Source organism: Notamacropus eugenii, chromosome 6 (genome assembly GCF_028372415.1).
Source record: "Notamacropus eugenii isolate mMacEug1 chromosome 6, mMacEug1.pri_v2, whole genome shotgun sequence".
Lineage (NCBI taxonomy): Eukaryota > Metazoa > Chordata > Mammalia > Diprotodontia > Macropodidae > Notamacropus > Notamacropus eugenii.
In genome coordinates, this window is record NC_092877.1 from 323,622,341 (window position 1) to 323,645,077 (window position 22,737).

At 38.1% G+C, this 22,737-nt stretch overlaps 1 protein-coding gene and 1 long non-coding RNA gene across 7 annotated transcripts in view; one reads left to right on the top strand and one right to left on the bottom strand.

Moving 5' to 3' along the window:
• The window catches only part of LOC140509915 (uncharacterized), a 29,229-nt gene extending 19,877 nt beyond the window's left edge, over positions 1-9,352 (top strand). For both annotated transcript variants that reach the window (XR_011968990.1, XR_011968991.1), the window contains exon 3: positions 8,798-9,352. This is a non-coding gene — a long non-coding RNA (uncharacterized lncRNA). The remainder of the gene's footprint in view (positions 1-8,797) is intronic.
• Positions 1-22,737, bottom strand: part of DOCK10 (dedicator of cytokinesis 10) — a 358,984-nt gene that overhangs the window by 25,794 nt on the left and 310,453 nt on the right. For 4 of the 5 annotated variants that reach the window (XM_072617984.1, XM_072617982.1, XM_072617981.1 and 1 more), the window contains exons 40-50: positions 22,135-22,259; positions 20,529-20,641; positions 19,035-19,172; positions 16,558-16,740; positions 15,434-15,544; positions 11,125-11,340; positions 8,785-8,842; positions 8,379-8,477; positions 4,396-4,502; positions 3,548-3,670; positions 3,298-3,411 (exon numbers count right to left, since the gene is read on the bottom strand). In XM_072617984.1, the coding sequence (XP_072474085.1) occupies positions 3,298-3,411; positions 3,548-3,670; positions 4,396-4,502; positions 8,379-8,477; positions 8,785-8,842; positions 11,125-11,340; positions 15,434-15,544; positions 16,558-16,740; positions 19,035-19,172; positions 20,529-20,641; positions 22,135-22,259 (1,387 nt within the window). The remainder of the gene's footprint in view (positions 1-3,297; positions 3,412-3,547; positions 3,671-4,395; positions 4,503-8,378; positions 8,478-8,784; positions 8,843-11,124; positions 11,341-15,433; positions 15,545-16,557; positions 16,741-19,034; positions 19,173-20,528; positions 20,642-22,134; positions 22,260-22,737) is intronic. The other variant, XM_072617986.1, reaches the window with a different exon arrangement.

Here is a 22,737-nt window from a genome sequence, read left to right on the forward strand (position 1 = left end):
AGATAGAGTTTGATGAAGGTAGAGTACTCTCATATACAAAGGTGCCAGTCTTTGAGAAACAGCAGGAATACTGGCAGGCTGCTTGAGAAGTAGTTGGGTTTGGGTATCTACTTCAAATTCTGTAGTATTACAGAATTTCAGAGTTTATATGGAGCTTGGAGATGATCTGACCCAGTATTCCTATTTGACATATGAGGAAACCAAGGGTCACAGAGACAAAGTGACTTCCCCAAGGTCACACAGCTAAGTTGCTAGTAGTGTCAGGGCTTGAACTCGACTGGAAGGTCTCATCAGCCAGGTTCACATGCAGGACACTATACTAGAGTGCTCCTTTGAGAAGGTCAGTTACTAGTCTATCAGTGGAGTAGCTAGAGAACTGTTGTCTAAAAATCTCAAGGCCAGGTAAGTATATGTGCTTATGTATGTGCATGTACATATATATTTATCTGAGTATAAATCAAAAAAAGATCAATGCATAAATAAATCAATGGATACATTTTTGTAATTCAAGGTACTGGAAAAAAAAGTTTAGTTTAATAAATGCAGGATGATTCATAAATGGATGGCAGCAGGATTATCTCACCTTTCACACCACATAGAGTGACCAAAAAGGGGAAGTTAAGATTCAGTTAAAAACTGCACTTAGTGAAGAGTGAGCAGTATTAGAGCATGCAAAGGGACAGAAAACTTACCACAGCCTGGCATCATCAAGACCAAGAGAAGAAAAGAGCAAAGGTGGGCATTAAAAATCAATCAGCAAGTGGCAGAATTCAGTTCAACTTGTTTACTCATTCTGAGTCTTACAGACTGAAGTATGTAAGGATGGGGAACCTATTTTTATATGTTTTGGGTCACAATAATTCCGCACATCCCATTTTAAAGTTATATGGTAACAGCAATATTGTTTTAGAATGACTTGGACTAAATCATTTTGACTAGCATAAATACACAAATGAAAAATAAAGGACGTATGAAAAAGATGCTATCTGCATCCAGGGAAAGAATTGCTATTTGAGTCTAATGCTAACCATCTCGAGGGGGGGAGGGGGTAAAGGGAAGAACAAAAGGGAGAAAAAGAAATTTACAAAAGAGCTTTGTTGTATGTTTGGAGGGAATACCAAGTTGTACATGGTGCATTTGCGCTTTGATGCACGATAATATTTTTATTGCACTGTATTATAGAAAAAACTTGTTTAATTTTGTGAATTGAAAAAAATAATTTTTTTTTTAAAAAGAAGAGATTAGTGTAAAGGAAGAGCTAAAGTAATTTCCCACTCAACTCTTGGTTAATCATGTATTGAAAATCTAAATGTTTTATCATCTCTGGGTTTCTCAGTAGATCTTTCTTGGCCACACAACATCCTCTTCCCTTCCCCTCCCCCTCCCTCCATCAATTTTTTTTCCTGCTACCTAAGAAAGGTTCTGTTTTGGCTATAGGCTTCAAAGCCCAAGCCCCTTAAGTCTCACTTTTTTCATGTAGCTTTTAGTAATGAACTTTCCCCTTGGACTTCATATAGCCAATTAAAAGGGTACTATAATTATGTTTGTCACTTCTGAACTGTAAGCATCATGAGGTTATGTCTTATCTAAACTTTTTATCTCCCTCTGTGTCTGCCAGTGTTCTGTACATAGTAGGTATTTAATAAATGCTGAACGAATGATTGAAGGAATACTTTGGACAAACAGAAGTTAATTATATCATTACATGAAAAGTATAGTTTCTCAGTGACTTCAATGCTTTACTGGTCTATATTAAAGCTCCTTAATAATACTTGAAGGATCAAGGAGAGACATTTTCTCCCAAGGACGCAATAAAAGTGATCCTGAATGATCCAGTTGGGGTGGCATCTCTAATAATAGATGTGGAGAGAAGGAAAATATCGACTGTAACATAAATGCTTTTGCTAGGGCAGAGATTATAGTAAAAAAAGACCTTTTTAGCTCAGGAACCTAGCACAACACCTCATACATGGTGGGTGCTTCTTAAATGTTGGTTGAGTTGAAATGAAGGAGCAACACATGGGAATAGTCCTTGAAGTGAGAGCAAAAAAAGAGATCCCTAATGTTATCATATTTAATGGCTAGTGTGTCATATATAAAGGGTGTAGAATGCTTATTTACAGGGATAATGTTTTGAGACAAGTTCTTTGAAAAATAATGAGGTAGTAACCAACCCTTATATAAATAATTATCTTGTCTAATCCCACCCCTATTTCAGTGATTGCATGGGAAATTCAGGAATAGTTACATATTTAGGGTAATGCTGACTGACTTTTAGAAGAACAAAACATGTCAGTTCCTGTCTATAGTTTATAATATAAACTCACATGTTGTGCTTCAAAATCTGTTGAAGTTCAAGGTAGGATTCAAAACTAGTATACTACCTTCTATATAAAAGCAGTGGCAATTTGGAAGCAGAAATTATCAAAGAAAAGCACCAGGGTAACTTTAAGCCATATATTCACAGCACTAGCTTTGTGATATCCCTCAAAGGTCTCCAAGGATTTCCAGAGATGATAAGAATTTCTCTAAAAATTCTGAAGATCAAATTGATTTAATTTAATCTTTTAGTCTAAACCTGAAATTTCACACATGGTGGGAAATCACAATGTGTAAACTAACTCTATTGATGCAGATCTGCAATTCATGTTTTTAGAATACTAGGGCATTGAGAGGTTAAATTATTAACCTATAGTCAAACAGTTAATATATGTCCAAAGCAAGATTTGAACCCTGGGCTTCTGAAAACCAAGGCCAATTCCCTAACCATTAAGCCAGAGATTCTCACTAAAACGTAAAGATTGGGGTTGGAATTCACTGGTATAGGAAATTTCCAGGTGAGGAAACTACTTCTACCAATGCAGGTTAGTACCTTCTCTGCAACTTGTGATTTTAGAGTTATCTAGAGTATGAAGAAGTTAAATAATTTGCCTATAGTCATATAAGTCCGTCTATGTCAGAAGCAAGACTCAAACTCAGATCTTCCTGGCTTCAAGATTATCTGTTATAACATACTAAAGCACAGACTACTTCTAGGGGAGGCAGGGAGGACAGAGTGTCAGGAAATCAAATGAACAATGAGAACAAGTTAAATTCTTCTAAAGCTGGAAATCACTGTTCTAAACTGTGTCTTTATCAAGACATCAATGAATTTCTCTGACTATTTGGGCTCTTAATTAGCTAAATTCACAAAAAATGTGAGGAGAAACTAAAAAGTAAATAAAAAAAGAAAGCCTGAATCCAATAAATCAAATGAAATTTACTGCTATGTAAATAAACTGCTTGCTTCCTACTTACCTGTCCATAAAATGCCACACGATAATAGCGACCAAACAGCCGTTTTTCGGAATTCACAACTTCTGCAACTTTCAGATATGACCGATGAATGTCATAGTACAGATCTGATAATTTCTAAAGCCAGAAAAAACATACACAAACACAAATAACCTTAGAGTGGAGGCTTTCGTAAAAATAAAGAGATTTATCTTAACAGATCAGTTTGAAGTGAGGAATTTAAATGGAGTATTAAATGTTTTCTTAAACATACTTTGAAGTCCCTCTGCTTCTCAAAGACGGCAATGATGGGTTTGTTGACATCAGCAATAAGCTCGTATCTTTCAGACTTCCACAGAAACTCAACACACATGTAGAGTTGCTCCACCAGGATATTCTACAATTTCCCAAATTAAAATGGCATTTGACAGTTAATATGGTGGTTCACCAACGAGGGTTAGTTCAAGAAATTATTGAATTTTTTTTTTTTGATGGAACTTGACTTTCTTGCATGAACTCCTGAACTAAGGTAAAAGTGACATAAAATCAAGGAAGGTGGATTTCTGTTTTCTTTTTCCCCTCAGCTCGTAAAATAGTCAAGATTCCTCCCTAGCATAGACATCATTGTTGATTACAGCTCATGTTGTTATAATACTGACAGCTTGCAAAGTCCTTTCCCACTGTCTGATCCCCCTAAGGTCACCTTACTTCCAATATTCTCTATCTTAGATTTTCTGATACACACACACACACACATGCATGCATATTCTTCTCTTATTAGAATATAAGCTCCTTGAGGGTAGATACAATTTATACTTTTTCTTTGTATTTCCAGTGCTTACCACCATGTCTGGCACACAGTAAATGTTCAATAAATGCTTGATGATTAGTTGATCACAAACAATCTGGTTGTATTTCACCTGAGAAGCCTTTATCAGTTTGTACAGCTGAGCTAGAGTATCATAGGATGGACATTTTTTTTGACATCTGCCCAGTCTTGAGCTGCCTTTTCTTCTTTAGCTATATGGTAACATTATAACAGTAGAGTTATATCCCTTATTCACCTGACAACCAAGAAACCACATTCCATTCACTCAATGTGTAGGTCTATTTTTACCTGACCTCATTATAGGGTGTATCTTGCATCCCTGAATCTTCTTTCATAGCTCCTTCTTCTTTGATATTTGGTGTGATACTCAGGAAAGCAGGCCAGCCCATAGAAAACATGCCTTAGGAAGAGAAAACCAAAGAAAAGAAATTATTAGTAGTTGATTAAAAGTTTTATTTGAATGGAACAATTATTCTTTTCATCACTATTTTTTCAAGTATTAGTAGAACTAAAAAATATGATTTTTGTTAATGGTGAAATATGTTTTGCTAGGCAAAGAATAATCTTATTCATCACTATAGAGTCCAGTTTATATAAATCCTTTCCAGCAAGTAGCATCTTGATGATAGTCTTACATCTCTTCCGTATCACAACTAGGAGATTATAATAGTCTGAATAAAGATCACAAAGGATCAGAATTGGCAAGGACCTCAAAAGTCATCTAGTCCAATACATAATATCTGAATAGGAATTCCAACTATGGTATTACTGACAAATGATCATCTCTAGCCCCTACTTGATGGATGACCTGGAGTCTAGTAAGAGGAAGTCTACTGCCTCATTACCCGTTGGGACAACTCTAATTGTCTGGAAGATTTTTTTACATCAAACTTTGATCTCTCTCTCTCTCTCTGACCTCAACCCCCCCACTGCTGATTGTGTGAGTTTCTATGTATACACCTATGTTAGTGGCCAAGATAAAAGGCACTGTAGAGACTGTGTTTTAAAAGTTTCTGGATAGTTATAGAAAAGATTTCTTTTTACTAAATTATTAAATCTCTACAAGAAAAACTCAGGAGGAGTAACTAGTTGTGGGAGGCTCCATTATAAACTCTTTATGGACGAAACTGATAATCTCAGCAGAAGCTGAACTTCTGTCAGAAACTGGTCTACCAAAATTATTATTTTCTTTATCCTTTCTCTTCTCTGTTCATTCCCAGCACAGTGAGAATTCTGCCTGATTTGGACAACTGGATAGCAGACTTAAAATTATTTTGTAGTGCATGCTAATGGATCAAACTGGACCACTTAGGCTGATGTAAAGTCTTGATAACTGAAATTACATAACGAAGCATAAAAGGTTTCCTTGGGGTTCATAAATAGGGATGACAGGGGCTCATATGACTACTTACAATGACCTATCCTAATTGCTCCAACTTTGCATTTTGTCAGCATGTCTCTTTCTTTTCTCCTTCCTTCCTTCCTTCCTTCCTTCCTTCCTTCCTTCCTTCCTTCCTTCCTTCCTTCCTTCCTTCCTCCCTCCCTCCCTCCCTCCCTCCCTCATTGTCTCCCTCCCTCCATCTCTCTCTCTCTCTCTTTCTTTCTTTCTTGGAAGGAGATGGCATCTAAGGCCTCTTCCAGCTCTAAATCTAAGATCTAACTCAGTGACTTCAAAGTCAAGAATAATCTTTATGGAAATGAGATGAGTCTTTGTTGATTACATGAAAAGATACCTTTGAGGAAAAGTCCCTATATAAAGAATATGGTGTCACAACAAATATGACTTACATCTATACTGACCATATGCCTGGACTCTCCAGTGGAGTCTTATTCCATGCCTTTACCCTCTTTATAACATAGAGTTGTCCCTGGGGTTTCAGGTCAAGGTCTGTCAAGACCCCATTAAAATGCAAAAGCTTTGACTATGAGTCTGGAGATAGATTGTATGTCTGCCATGTAGAGGATCATCTTAGCTGGTTTTGAGAAAGTCATCATGAGACCTTTAGCTAAGAGATGATCATTTTTTTGAGCCCTGTTAATTCATGAAGATAAAGTAATAAGGGATCAAGGGGTTATGAGCTTTACCATAGGAGTGAATTTCCATAGTGAGAAAAACCCGGTAAGCACTTAAGAGAACCATTATGGCTTTACCAATGATACACGAATCCTTAATTGAAAAAGCCTTAGAATCACAGACTCTGAGTTAGTGGGGACCCCAGAGACCAGTTCTTTGAACCCGTGCTTGAACAGGAATCCCTTTTATGACAGATCTAACAAACTGCCATCAAACCTTTTCTTGAAAGACCTTTAGTGAGGGACATTCCATAACAGGGCCCCAGAAAGGTCTAATTATTTAGAAGTCTCCCTCATATGAAGCCTAAATTTGTCTCTCAGGAAGTCCACTCCTCCTCTCCTTCCAATTTTTCAAAGCTTAGCCCTTTGGGACTAGGTAAAACAAGACTTTTCTCTCTTTTATGTGACAGGCTTTCAAAAAGGAGAAGACAGCTATCAGGTCTCTCAGGCTACACTCTTTTCTACCTCCTTGCATTTAAATTATATCTTTGTCCAACAACTTCATTTGTAAAATAAGCTGAGATCTTCTGGGTGAAAGATTCTGTGCTGGTAAAAAGGAAGCCGCCAGTAATGATTCTGAAATCACAGGTCTGAAGTCTCAAGTAATATTTCACTTAGGAATTTTAACTGCTGACTCATAAAGATTTCTTTTCATTATCTGTGCATTATTTAAAAGGTCTTAAAGAGGCAAAGTGGTAGAGTAGTATAGGCAGTTGGGTAACATAGTGCAACAGGCACTGGACCTGAAATTAGGAAGAACTGAGTTCAAATCCAGCATCAGAAGGGGAAGAACCAGATGCTACATGGAAATTACAAAAAGATAATCCTAGGTTCAATGTCAGGGGGAAAAAACTTCCTAATAATTAAGGAAGTACAAAAGTGGCATGGGCAGCATCAGGAGGCAGTAGGGTTTTCTATTATGAGATCTCTGTGCTGAGGCTGGATGACCACTGGTCCAGTCTATTACCACTGGAATTCTTTTTGAGTAGTAGCTGGCACAGTGAATAGATAACCAGGTCAGGAGACCTAGTCTTAGAAAGTTACTAGGTGTGTGACTTGAAGTCACTTTACCTCTGTCTGCCTCAGTTTCCTCAACTATAAAATGGGGATAATAAGAGCACCTACCTCTCAGGGTTTTTATGAGGATCAAATGGGATAATTAAAAAGTGCCTGGCACATAGTAGTCATTTAACAAATGCCTATTGCCTTTCCCTTTTGGGTATAAGTTGGACTATATTGCTACTGAAGCCCCTTCCAACTCTGACATTTCAGTGATTCTCTGAAGAAATAAAAATTTTCCCAGTTAATATATATATATATATATATATATATACACATATATATGTATACATACAAAAGCACAGATCATAACTTTCTTCTGTGCTGAAAATTCTTAATAACTGATTATGTTTTTTTGAAATTCAAATCTACAATATTCTTTACACAGAAATAAGATTATAAAAGCTAGTCTGTTGCATTTACATTTTTAACACATCTTAAGTTTAATGTAAATAAATACTTGATATGAAACTGAAATTTATTCTACTGACAATCTGAAATTCACATTTGATGATTTCATATTCCACAGATTTTTAAAAAATACCTACAGTGTGTCTATCAAAGCTTTAGGCACTGCAAAGTTGAAATAAATCAGGTTTCTTACCTGTCCTTGTGAATCTTAGAGGCTCATCCATTTCATTTTTTTAAAAAATAACTTGGGTCTTTCCTACCTTAGTCTTCTTTTAAAAAATCTATTTATTATTATTATTTTAACTTTCTTATTAAATTTTGAGTTTCAGAATTTCTCTCTCCCTCCCACACCTTCCATATCCACTAAGAAGGCAAACAATGAGACTCATCCATTACAGACTAAAATTGTTAAGACTTCCAATGGTGGGGCAACATGCAGGTTGGAAGTGATCTATGATCATGGCTTGCCATACCGATTGTATAAATTACATGCGATCTTATTTATTGAGGACAGTGATTAAGTTTCAATTACCTGACCTTCAGAATTCTAAGGCAAGATTTCAGAACCACTGCTCTTGGTTGCTACAAGTCAATCATGCATGGCTTGGACTTGAGACACCATTGTTTCAACAGGCACATTGAAGACATTCCCCTTTGAATACACCTCGAGAGGTGGCTTGATTGACTAAGTCATGTTATTTGACGCGTAAACAAGCATGGTTAGAACACTCACTTCCTCCATTGTGAGTTGTTAGTAACTGATTGCTATCACAGATGTGAACATCCTCCGGGAACATAGCAGATGTGCAAATCTTTTCCATTTTCCAGTAACCTACGGCAGTGCGAGATGATGTTAGGATAATACTACCATCTTGTGTTAATACATGCATGCTAAGTCACAAGTCACTAATCCATGAGGTACTCTCATTGAGCATTAAAGAAGCTTACTATTCAATAAGAGATAATGAAGAGCATTTTGATGCTAAAGTTAAAATTTAGTATGACATTTTAATTGGAAATGTGTAAAAAGTGAGTCAACTTAAAAACACTGTAAAAGACTAAAATGATGCATGAATTTGAGAGGATGCTATAACAGGCATAATTTTTGGTTTCATTTGTTTTAATCATATTCATCTTACCCTTTCTTTTCAGGTACTCTGCGATGAGGGCAGCTATGTGGATATAACACATAGCAGCCTGGAACAAGAAAGAAAACACAAGTTAAAAAACAAACCATATTTGATCCGGTACTTCCATTGTTGGGAGTATACCCTGGCAGTGCTATCAAAACAAAGAAAGAGCTGCCTGTTCAAAGGTTTCCTAACACGAGTACATCTAATCAAGAAAGAAAGGAAAATGTAAGCAATTTTAATGTACAATAACAGGGGAATAATGTTAATGTAATGCAACATTATGATTCAATTAAGAAGGACAAGTATGAGGAATACAGAGATACATGCAAAGGCCATTATGAAATAATGCAAACTGAACAAAAAAAAAATAACCAGAAAAATACCTACAACCATAGAAGAGGAAAAGTCATTAAAAATGAATGAAGGCTTAGAAGGAGAAAGCAAAAAAAGTGATGTGAAACTTTATACACTTAAACTGACTTAAATATAAATAGTTAATAGTAAACATTGTTACTTTGTTTCATATTAAGGGTGTAATAAGATATTTAAATTAAAAATAAAGGAAACAAGAAAAATGTAGGGTTTTCTATCTACTGCCTTTAAAGTCAGAAAATAAAGTTCTAAGCTCTTTAACTCTTTTTAAAAGATTTCTTGGAGGGTGGAGGAGGATAGCGCTTAAGGGGAGTGAAGAACTCCTCAGGAATGTGTATGGTTCATGATAGAGGATGCTGGCAAAACCAATCTATAGTATCTGCCATTCCGATAACATTTTCACTTTTCCAAATGGCCTGCGTGCCCGAACTCACTTCACCTCACAGTTTGTGAGGCGTGTATGACAGGTACCATCACCCCATGTTATACATGAGGAAGCTGAAACTCACAGAAATTAAACGGCTTGCTGCCTATGGTCTCATAGCAAGACAAGCGCCAGAGGCAGGCTTTGAACCCATCCGGTATACCGTTGCCTCCCCTTGTATTAAATCACCTGGATGCCATTTTCTTTTCTGAGAAAATTCACTAATTTCACTCCAGTCTCTCTAGAGTTCTGTATTATGTAAAATTAGATTCTCCTCCACACCCAGATGAGGTCTCATTTCTTAAACAATTATCTTCATCTGTTAATATTGTCCAAGCATTAAAACGAACACTGTTGCTACTGCGACTCAATCTGAGTAACCACAGAGGAGTCCCTTATTACTCTTACTGCTGGGAGCCTCTCTCCTTTCTTTGAGCTCTTGTGATGAATTTGAGTCAATTTATTGATAGTTATTTTCCATTCATTTGTCATTCATTAACAGTATTAGAGGGCTATGCTAAACTGAAAATTGGTACCACATCACTTGATTATGTAATCTTTATTTGTAAATCAAAGACTACAAATTTCTGAAGACAAGGGAGATGTTTCCTTTCCCCTGATATCCTGAAGCATGCCTACTACCCTGCTCAAATCCTAAACTTTTAACCTCTCGGGGCTCACATTTTACTGGGTAAATATTGCCCTGCATAAAAGTCTAGGTTTTGATATTTTTCTGCATAAAATGACAGGTTTTGACTTACCCACCATTACTGGTTGATTCACCTCTAGTTCCCTGTTTCAGGAGGAAGACTTTTCCTAGCCTGTTATTTACATAAAGATTCAGGGGAGAAAAGATCACCCCTTCTTGGGTTTCTACTTCTTTGAGTTGCTTCTTACTCATGAGTGAGGAAGTTCTGCTGAGAGCCAGGACAGAACCTTGGATAAGGACACAGATGTCAGTATACTACATGCAGGAGTCAACTCCAATTCTAGTGAAGATCTGTCTTTGATCATAAAAGGCAAACCTACATATCTTGGAGTGATGATGAAGGGGATTTTGTCTCCCACTATTGTTCAGTTCTTAATGGCAGGGATTTGGAATTTAGTTTAGTATTTTAAATCAGTAATAGATTTGAATACAATTGTCCTAGCATACATGAATTAATGACCTCCTCCCTCCCTTCTCTTTCTGAACTAATGACTTTTAATTTATTCTTTAGACTAGGACTAAGGACTTTTTGGATCCTATGTGCCAATGTAATGTAAGCAACATATAGGTCAAGTCTTATTCAAGCCAACAGAAAGAAATCTAATAAAGAAGAGTACTGGCTCCAAAGTAAGAGGTTCTGTGTTCCAATCCTGCTCCTGACTCCATTTTACATGTGTGATCTGGGACAAGTCATGAACTTCCTGAGCTTCAGTGTCCTCATCTATAAAATGGGGAGGGGTTAGACTAGACCTCCGAAGGTCCCTTTCAGCTATAAATCTAGAGTTCTTTGAAGTTTTCAAATAGCCCTCTGTTATTGAATGACCACATCAACTCAAATTACCTCTGACAAATCTCCATTTTTGGCATGAATCTTGGCCATGCTTTCTAGCCATGTCCTTCGTAACTCCGGGGTACTTGCATAGGAGTTTGCCAGGCTGTACTGGAGATCCACAAGCATCTCAGGGTCTTTCTCATGCTCCTTCATCTGCGCTGTAGCCATAAGGACTGTTCGAATGCGTTTCGTTAGGTCTTTCACCTCTCCTGGGAAATGACTGTTCTTTGGAAAAGACAAAATCCTGGGTAAACAAAAATCCTCTTGAATTCATGCAATTCTTATAATATCTGCTTGTACTACTGGTATTTATATAACAGTCAGCATTCAACAAATATATATATCTATATATCTATATATATATCTGAAGAACTTTAGAATTGATTGTGAGACATGGGAGACACTAGCACAGGACTGCCCAGTATGGCATGCCCACTTCAAAGAAAGTGTTGTGTTTTATGAGTGAAGCAGAATTGCAATAGCTCCAAAGAAATATGAGATGCACAAATTTAGAGAGAACACCACTCCAAAGGTTCATATGGATTATTTGTGCCTGATCAGTAGGAGAACTTTCCAAGCTAATATTGGTCTGATTAGCCAGTCAGACACACTGTACCTTGACTCCAACATAGTGATGTCATTTTGATTCTTTTTGAGAATGGATAACAATCAACTAACCAACCAACCAAGCCTCTGTAGACCTCTTGTTAACTGTGGAGGGGAGGGTGGGTTCTGATAAGAAACAGCCCTGCTCTAATGGACTTTATATTTTAATGACTTTGAGTTGACCTTGGTACGCACTCAGAGTTCAGTGTTGGGAGAATTCAAAATTGAACCTATTTTAAATCATGCTCATGACTTGCCTTGCTCTCATTTGGGTGATACACTAGTGATATAGGTGCTCCTCTGGAGAAGGGTGGAGAAAGATACAGTTTGTGTGAGAGCATGGAAAAGTACATACTCATCACAGAAATGGGTGAGGTGCATATGTGCGTGACTGTGCACATGTGTGGATGTCCTGGAGACTTTGTGTTTCAGGATGGGAGATGAGACTTCTGAATCCATTTCTTCCTTGGAAGGAAGGAAGGAAACATGCATTTATTAGCCTCTTATCGCATTGTGAGCCAAGAAGTGTTCTAACTGCATTTGATCCTCATAATAATCCCAGGAGGGAGGCACTATTATTATCCCCATTTTACAGATAAGCAAATTGAGGCAAACAGAGGTTAAGTGACTTGCTAAGGGTAATACAGCTACTGTCAGATGTCAGATTTCATTCTAGGTCCAGTCCTCTAACCACTGAGCCAACTAGCTGCCACCGTTATAGTTTGGCAAATGTTGTGGAAAGAACAGAGGACTTGGAGTTGGGAACTTAAACAAGTCACTTTTACCCTTCTGGGTCTAGTTTCCTCATGAGGAGGCTGGGCTCTTTCTCAGGTTCCTTCCAGGTTTAAATCTATGGTCTTGTGACTCTCTGGGCCTCAGTAGTATTATCTGCAAATAAGGAGATCTGAGTAAATGCTCTCTAAGATGCCTGCGTGGGCAGCTAAGTGGTGCAGTGGATACAGCACTGGGCCTGGAGTCAGTAAGACTTAAGTTCAAATCTGGCCTCAGATACCATCTGTGTGACCCTGGGCAAGTCACTTAACCCAGTTTGCTCAGTTTCCTCACCTGTAAAATGAATTGGAAAAGGACATGGGAAACCACTGTAGTATCTTTGCCAAAAAAAACCCAAAAGGGGTCATGAAAAATTGTACATGACTAAATAACACCCACAAGGTGCCTTTTGGCTTTGAAGGTCTGCAAAAGTCTATGATTCCACTCAGCACATGCACATACAGAAGAACCATTTATTCTCTTTCCCCTTAATGTATTTAAGTCATCTAGGGTACAAAGGCTTAGCAAATAAAGCAAGTCTTCAAGTGAAAGGAAAGATCTTAATCAATGAGATGAACCAGTTCCTGCCGTCAAGGAGCTTATACTCCAAGGGGATTTACAATAGCTTAAATTTAAGTAGCACATGATGGGTTATAAAGCACTTTCCTGATTACTTTATGATGTCACTAGGATATTATTGTTCCCATTTGATAGATGAAGGAATAGACTCAAAGAGGTTATATGACTTACCTAAGGTCACATAACGAGTAAGTTTGAAACTTAGATTCTAAATTAAGTCTAATCATGACAAGACTGGGGCACTTTCTGCTCATAAGCGACAGGGGATTTGAGGATGGACTAAAAGGAAGTAGAGGCAAAAGAAGATTATAAACAGGGATGGAAAGTCACCATCTCTGTTTTAAGTATTTGTAGAGAGACTTTTTGTTTCATATCACTTGTGGTTGTTCAGTCATTCAGTCATGTCTGACTGTAATTGAGCTCATGGACTTTTTGTCCATGGGGTTTTCTTGGTAAAAATACTGGAGTGATTTGCCATTTCCTTCTCTAGTGCATCATCATTTTACAGACAAGGAACTGAGGCCACTAGGGGCTTAAGTGACTTGCCCAGGGTCACACAACTAAGTAGGTATCTGAGGCTGAATTGAACTCAGGTCTTCCTGACTCTATCTGCTACACCAGCCAGCTGCCTCATTTCATATCCACAAAGGCTGTGGATTTGATCTAAATGGATCAAATGAAGAATGGTGACCTATCACTAGACAGAGTCCATAGAGACAACTTGAACAAGGACTTAGCTAAAATACAATGCGTGCACTGGGTTTTGAGCTTTCATGTTCCTCACAGCAATAATGTCACAGCTTATGATGAAACAACGATGTGGCTACAGCACTGGATTTATAATCAGAAAGGCTTAGTTTAGATCTTGGCTTTTCTACTTATTAGTTGGGCAACCATGTGGAAGTCACATAACCCCTCTGAGGCTCAACATCCTCATCCGTAAAATGGGTGTACTGTTGCACTGCACACCTCAGAGGGTTGTAAGGATCGAGCCTTCTCTCGTTTCATCATTATTTGTGTGCATGTCTTTTCCCTCAGCAGACTGTTAAGTTCCTTGACATAAGGGCCTATGCTGCTATCTTTGTCATCTCAGTGACGAAGAGTCTCATACATCAGAGGGACTTCAAATACTTACTGAACTGGATAACTATGAACTACTTTTAAATGATAAAATGCTATATAAGTGTAAGCTGTTACTTTAATGATGATGACGGAACCAAGGGGGATATGCGTGTGTGTGTGATTAGATAACACATGATAAATCCTGTCGTTTAATTCAATTCAATAAGCATTTATTAAGCATCTACTATGAGTATTGAAGAGTGTGATACAGAGAATAGACAGCTTATTTTCCACCATGGGGGACACAGTATGTCAACAGATAGCCGTACATGTGACATTTAAGAAGGGAGAGGGAGCACTGAAAATCAGGGAGATCCTGAGAGGCTTCGCAGAGGAGGTGGTAGATGAACTGAACCATAAAGGACGCTAAAGATTCCAGTGTCATAGTGCCTGGCACACAGTAGGTGCTTACTACACATTTATTGACTATCCGAATACTTAAAAGGAAAAGATGAGGAAAGAGTGTATCTCTGGTGTGGGATATGCTTCATGCAAAAGCAGGGAGGCTAAGATGGCACCAGTTTAACCCATTTGGCAGTACGATAGAAGTGACACAGTAAGTATGGAACCTGGAAGGGTAATTTGGAGTTAGGCTGTGAAGATCTACACATGCTAAGCCAAAGAGTTTGTCACTGCAATCTCTCCTAAAGGATAGGCATATATAAGAGATGTTTGTATAAATGAAAGATATGAAGGGAGTGAATATCATACATGAAAACTCAGTCAATTTTGTGAGTCTGACACCTTGGCATCACAGGCAGAAGCTTCAACTGAATGTCCACTTCTCCATACCAAGAGTGTGGGTGAGAAAAAAAAAGTTAAAATAGCTTTCTAAAAAAAGTTGTTATGCCAATGTGGCCTTTCTTTGTTTTCCCAATATTTGTGTAGCCCAGTTCACTTAGTAAACACTTAATAAATGCTAATAGACTCTAATTAGAAAAGGGTGAAGAATATAATGTACATAATCGGGGCTAGCTTTGATAAATGCTGAGTGTCAAATCTCTCTCTGATGTGGGATAATTATTTTGTAAAGCATTCCCTTTGATTCCACTGGCCTCGGGAAGGAAAAATAAATCAAAACTCCTCATTAGAACCATTAACAGCACAGTGCCCACCTGAAGTTGCTGTTTTTAAAAAGTATAATTTATGTTTCCATTGGTAGGAAATCACACCACTCTCTAGATGACATTTCAACTTTCTTCCTAATGTGCGTTAGAGAAGGATGCAAAACATTTCTTACTTTCATTTGTTTGTCTCCATTGGCAAAATTATTTGTAATTGCCAGGGAATGTTGAAACCGGGATCCTCCAATTCCTGCGTCGGCTATTAACTGGCTTACAGCCTTAATGAGCTAGAAGAGAAAGGAGAATTGAATAAAGAGGAACCAATTCCAGAAGTCGCCCTGCCTTGCTTATACACATGGACCTAAGAATATTCCCTCAGTGGGTCATACTATGGACACCCTTCTTTACCATTCATTCAAATAAATAGTTAGGACTCTAGTAAAGGGTTTTGATGTATATCTATTACAATGAGACCACTATGGGGTGGAGGGGACCCTGATTTCTAGACGACTGTGTCGTGGGATTTTGAATTTTGGGACATTCTATAAGCTGGAAAGATTTTGAGTTCAGGCCAAAGAAGAGACTGTACATCTTTTATCTAAGATCTTCCTGCCCAGCTAAACTTGGAGAGGCTCATCAACAGACAGACAGCCATCAGATGATAGTTTTTTTTTCATCCACATCAACTCATCAAGGCTGTCTATTAAGGCAAGGAGGGGTTATGACCTGCCTTGGTCGAAGGAGTACCTACCCTAAATGAAATCAGATCTTTTGAAATATTTGGAGAAGAAACATTATATATCCTGGAGTCAGACTGGCAGGAGCCCAGGAGGCTTAGAAGTTTTGAAGTTAATCAATCATTTGATCAATCACTAAGTATCAACGTTTTAATCTATGGCAAGCATTGTGGTAGGTGCTGGTGATACAGGTACAAAGGGTAAAACAATGCCTACTCAGCAAGTGTTTATGTTCTAATGGTAGATCTGAAGATAGACCTAGGAAAAGGTCGGGAAAAAGGACATTTAGAACTCCTTTTTCTCATGATCTACTGTCACTCCTAAGCCTGTCCAAAACTCTTGTTCTGCAGATGAAATGGAAACACTGGTTCTTCCCTGTTTTTCCCAGCCGTCTACTCCTCAAGGGGAAGCATTTGGGCTACCTGTCAGAGACATCCTGTACAGGGATTCCATCTAATTGATTGCCTATTGCAAATGATGTTACCCACTCAATGGTTCCTTGTCATAAGTGAACTGATCAGTAGCTTTGGGGGCAGCCAGCCTCCAAGATTGGTAAGACTTACTTGTAGGTGGGACCTGACAATTGACTTCTGCTTGTTAAATTCAAAATTCTTCCTCATGAAGAAATAAAGGAGTGCAGAGGCTTCTGTCTGAGTTGACCGTGACCTGTGGTTACAGCATTTTAAGACTTCATAGCAGAATGATCCACAGAGGTCGGCCTGCCCTTGAAAAAATGCTGAAGGGAACTGAAAAAATGAAAGACATGCTGAGTAGAGCTTACATCTCTTTCCATTCTTCTAACTTAAAAAAAAAGTCTCCTAAAAACCCTCCTGATTTTGCTTTTCTTTGCATCTCACACAAATTAAGAAGAGATAATTACATTTATCAAAGTTAGGATAATATTTTTTTCCTCCAAGGTGGGGTGACTTTACTTGTTGCCACTCTGTGCTCTAGTCAGTTGGCATCATTCTAAAATATCTTAGCCTACTCTCTGAAGCTTCACCTAACATGGGTTGCACCACAGATTTTAATTTGGAACTGTTCTAGCTGACAGGGGTGGGGAACCCATGGCCTTGAGGCCACATGTGGCCCTCTAGGTCCTCAAGCATGGCCTTTTGACTGGTTCAAACTTCACAGAACAAATTCCCTTAATAAAAAGAATTTGTTCTATAAGATTTGGACTCAGTGAAAAGGCTGCACTTGAGGACTAAAAGGCCACATGTGGTCTCAAGGCTGCAGGTTCCCCACCCCATTAGCAGATTGGAGTTGAAACTATTCCTGTGTGCAAAGGTTTCCACATGATATGAGGAGAGATACACAAATAGGACAGAAACACTATTAGTCTTTGTAGTACAATCGTTTGTGTTTCTGTGTGTGATTCCATAAGCTTTGTGAGTATTTAGGCAACTGCTGGATAGGACCATAACTTAGGGAATTTCTTTATTTGTGCCTCATGATAGTGAATGAAGTAGTGAGGCATGAGTGGAGGCATCTTGGAATCTTCTGACAAGTAAGTACAGCCTTTTTGGGAAAGCAATACTCCATCTTTTCCTAAGCAAGAAGTTGGAAGAAGAAAAGGGGTAGGGGAAAGGTGGGGATCACTCTGAGATCAGAGTGAGTGACTACTAGTAACAGGCAGGACAAGAGGGTGCAGTTCCAGAAAGCTCAGAACATTGCTTCATGTGACTACAAAGTGTGGTAGGTCTTTATATTTAATGGGATAATAATCAGGGGTAGCAATCCATGGGGAAACGAGCAAAAACTGGAATTATACCACATTAGTTACTCTGGGGGTCACTGTATCCCATGAATCATGGGGAATAAGTCTGCAGTGGATCTTGGTCTGGGTTCTAACTTACAAAGTCATATCTAAGACATCTGGCCATCACTAAGCCCTAGGGCATTGGTCCAGTTACTGAGATAATGACAGGTTGAAAACTCCATGTAGAAGTGACTCTGTGGGCCCCTCAGAGAGGGTTGGAAATCTGCTATCAATGAGGAGGCACCCTCATTGTCACATGTTCATTACTTGAATGACTTGAATGGTGACAACTTGAACATAGGGAGTCTTGGGCTGCCAGAGGTAAGACATGCAGCTCAGATTTGGTTGGTGCTTTAAAATGTTCATTTTCTCATTTGGATCTGCCATTCTCATTTTAAAAATGAGAAAGTGGGATCTTGTAGAGGTTAAATGTCTTGCTCAGGGTCACATACCTAGGAGTTTTGAGTTAGAATTCAAAACCAGGTCTTCTAGCATTCTATCATGATATTACCCCTTCTATATTTCCCTGGTTTCTGTTGGGCTACCTGAGACAAGAAAAGTATGATAGCCCTGCTGGAGAAAAATTTGGCTATTTAGTAAAATGTGTAACCTTAGAGCAGTCACTTCTGCAGCTGACCTTTAGTTTCCTTAGCTGCAAAACTGGCATAAAAAATCCCTCATTATTGCTCTCATAGGATTATGAGGAAAATTTTGTGTCATTTTAATTTGAGTTATTGTGATTATATTATCTGTGCTACAGCTGCCTCTAGCACCAGGATTGTAGGCAGGGTATGTGGGAGCCAGCTCTAACCAGCTGTCATTCAATTTCCACTGTGAACATTTAAACCTCAGAAACCGACAAATGCCACAAATCAGGGCTTGGTTTATTGTTTTGATGACTCTCTAGACTTAAAAAAGTGAGAAAATGTTAATAAGACAGATTAAAATTAAAAGTATATCATGCATACATCTTTTTTATTTTAAAAAGCTGGTAGTTAAATGTTTACCAGCAAACCCTTGGTTGTAGAGATATGTCTTTTTCTAGTTAAGTAGATGCACTTGACAAAGTTACTGGGTCAATTTTGAGATCATTATTCCAAATCTATTCCCATTTTCTTTTTTTAAAAAAATTAAATTCTTCCCCCTACTGTTTACAATAACTAAAATATTTTTGAACAGGTCTTCACAGGTGCATCTCTGTTTAGATTTCCACAATGTCATGTAAGTCACAGGCCTTTATTAGAGTATAAACTTCACTGGAATATAAGGGAATTGTACCTTCGATACAAACAACCTTAATGCAGCAAAAACATGTTTCAGAGCAGTTGCTGACTGATTCACTTGTAAAAAGAGAAGGTAGGTATCAAAAATTCTCTTCATCATCGAATTCTGGCATTCAGATTGCTGGAGTTGCCTCTGGAAAATCAACAGAAAAGTGATCATAAATAAGTAGAAGATCTTGTAATTTTCATGTGTTTCTTCTATTACAATGTGTACTCTTTGAGTGCAAGGAGCACTTTATTGCTTTTCTTAGTATCCCTAGTACTAAACATATAATAATACTACTTTTCACTGGCTAATTAGAAGACCCCCAGGTGACCTGAGTTTTAGTTATGGCTTTGCCAATTACCATCACAGATAAGTGTTATCTTCTTATCTGCAAAATGAGCAGCTTGCCCACATGCTATCAACTATGAACGAATAGGATTTAGTTGGACTGTCACTGAAGTCCAAATGTTCAGAACTATTATTTCCTTTGGGCAAGAGGCTTTGATGAAGAGAAACCAGAGTGAGAGTATGACTCACTCCAGGAAACTTTTCCATTTCCTATACTGGAGATGATGAAGGGACCAGTAGAGGTCATCCAGTCTAACAACTGAGGAAACTGTAATGATCTGGCTAAATTCATGTAGCTAGGGAGTGTCCAGGATAGGATCTGAAGCCAGCTTTATGATTTTCAGGCTGCATCTGGACTGTGATGGCTCCCTGATCTTAGGATTTGTAGTGGAAAAAGAGGGACTTGTTTCAGTAAATTGAAAAAAAAATTATAATAGGTATTCAAGTTGGTGGAATCAAGTGGATTCCCTTGGTGAATTAATGGGAAAATAATGACAACAAGGACAGGCAGCCATAGATCTATTTTGGCCAAGATCTCTATAGGGAATACTCCCAGTGATGGGATATTAGGTTCTCTGTAGTGTCCCTCCTACCTCATAGAATGTAAGCTCCTTGAGGGCAGGGATTGTTTTATTTTTTTTTTGGCTCAGTGATGTATAGATAATAGGTATTTAGACAATGTCTGCTGATTGAATGAATGAATCCAAAGTTTCCCTGATGCCAACTTTCCTCATAGCTAAATTTGCCAGCTATAGTCCACAGCCAGGATTTGTCTAAAATAAGCTTGACTCATACAATTCCTCTTTGTCTCTCCCTTTATTTCAGAAAGCCTGATAAGTCATAACTTTACTCTAGCTTCTCTTAACCAAATTCTCTTTCCCAAAGGAAATAATAGGCAGCCATTTTTAACACCTGACCAGAGTAATATCCAGGTCATTATCCAACACCATTAGTCAATTTATTTCTCTTAGAGCTTAGTCATTACTTAGTAGTATTGAAATGGTCAATTCTGGGCCAACTGTTGTCACAAAATTCCTGATGACATTTTGCTCCATGATGTTCTATTATGGCTATGTGGCATCATATGCCCACTTAACTTTCCCATTACAGTCTTTTCACCCTTCCAAGGAGAGTTCCCCTGTGAGACTCACTCACCTGGTGGACACGAATAAAGAGGCTTAGCAGATCCAGAATTGTGAGGCACACCTCAGTGGCAGTATTGGCCTCTGTGTCTACATGGTGTACAATGTCTATTTCGTTGGAATTACCTATGTATAAAAAGTTGAAATGCATGTATAAATTCTAAGGCGATCTTCTTCTGATCAAAGACTTTTGTCTGAGGGGCAGATTCAAAATGATCTCCTATCTTCCAGTCATCTCTCAAACCAAAGTTTTCCTGTTTACTTAGATTACCTACTGGCTAACTTTACAACTCAGTATTGTCTTGGTATTCCGGTTGAAAATTTAAAGAGCCAAATGATCTATTCCCCTTCATATCAAGTACTGGTCACTTATCCTTAGTATTCTACTTACTCAGTCACAACCAGCCCCATATTATCTCCATAAATTTGGTTGCACAAATTCTCATAATGATAAGACTACTGTGGGATAGTGGATACAGGATATTTTCCTTCATCTTAGAAGAGTACACAAACTACAGACCATTACTTTCCCTCTGTGAGTCAGGTAGCCTTAGTTGCTTCCTTCCTTAACACGTCTTCCCTACTAGTCTGTAAGCTCCTTGGAGTTACAGATCTTTTTATAAATGCTTGTTGAGTGGATTTGACATTTGTAAGATCTTAAGTCTAGAGCTGGAAGGGCTTTAAGGATCATCTAGTCTAACTTTGTGTTACAGATAAGGAATCTGGTGTCCAGGAAGGTGACTTGCCAAAGGTCAAACAGCTCCTAAGTATAGGAGGTAGAATTTGAAACCAGATCCTCTGTCTCTAGAACCAGCACTCTTTTCACTATACCATGTAACTATTTAACAAAATCCTGGGTGGCATTTTCTTCAACTTTCTGACTGCAGATACTTGATATTACATGGGTTGCCCCTCAAAGATGCCATTTTTACACCTTTCTGAGAAAGAGAGCTTTGCCTTCTTCCACGGTATACTTAGTAGCCCTAAAGAACATAGTCTTAGCTAGCATTTGCAATAACCATTTGTAAAAAGTGCTCAGCACAGAGCCTGAAACATAGTAGCTGCTATATAGACACTTATCCCTCCCCTTGTCTCCCATATAATACTTTAAAGTTTGCAAAGAACTTTGCAAATATCTCAATTTTTCCTCTCAACAACCTTGGGAAGCAGGTGATATTATTATCTTTATGTTACAGAAGAGGAAACTCGGGCAGGCAGGATCACAACAGCTAGTAAGTGTCAGAACTCAGGTTTTTCTGAATGCAAATTTAAGACTATATTCTTAGTAGAGTTCCTTCCAACTGACTGGATTATCCAGCTTGAGAAGTGGCATAGTCAGTACTGGGAAAAGCTTGTAGTCTGTTTGTCCAGGGATCATACGCAGAATGGTCTGGGTATGTATGTTCACCCTTTCTCCTCCATCCAGTCATAACTGTCCCCCAGTCTTCCAGGATATAGTCTCATTGAGAGAAAAAAAAAACTGTTCAAGGAGTACTCCTCATAAGAGTATAATGAATTTCCTTACCTTCTCTAAATTCCCAAAGCATGGCTTCTCATACAAATTGAATGAGAACTAAAATGGGCAACAATCAGGTTTCTAATGATTCTGGCTTACTTACTTGTGATGGTGTTATCCAACATTTGTAAGAGTTTGGGATTAGAAAGCGCATTTTTGCCACGGATTATGGGTAACGTTTGAGATCTGTGATGCTTATGCCCTTCCTGACTGGAAGTGGTATGCATCCTAAAGAAGAGAAAACAGAAGTAATTTAAATAAATCATGCTAATAAGAAACAATGAATGCAAACAATTAATTTTTAAAAATACTTAAATGTCTTGAAAGGGATTAATTATGAAAAAACTAGTTGTAGGATTTGTCATTGTGGTCAATGAACCATGATGGAAATTTCAGTGAAAAATTCAATTTCTAGTATAGAGGTTCTTAACCCAGGGTCCGCAGTGCAATCCATAGAGAGATTTCAGGGAGTCCATGAACTTCAATGGTAAAAAAATCATATCTTTGCCTTTCTTTATACATTGAAATTTAACATTTCCTTCCATCATTGTAAAATCTTCTGAGAAGAGTTCCACCGACTTCACCAGCCTGGCAAAGGGGGTCCATGACATAAAAAAATATGTAGCACTTCTCTAGAATACCATGCCAACACCTTAGCTTGGCAGTTAAGCCCTTCACAGTCTGACTCCAGAAGATATTTCCATAT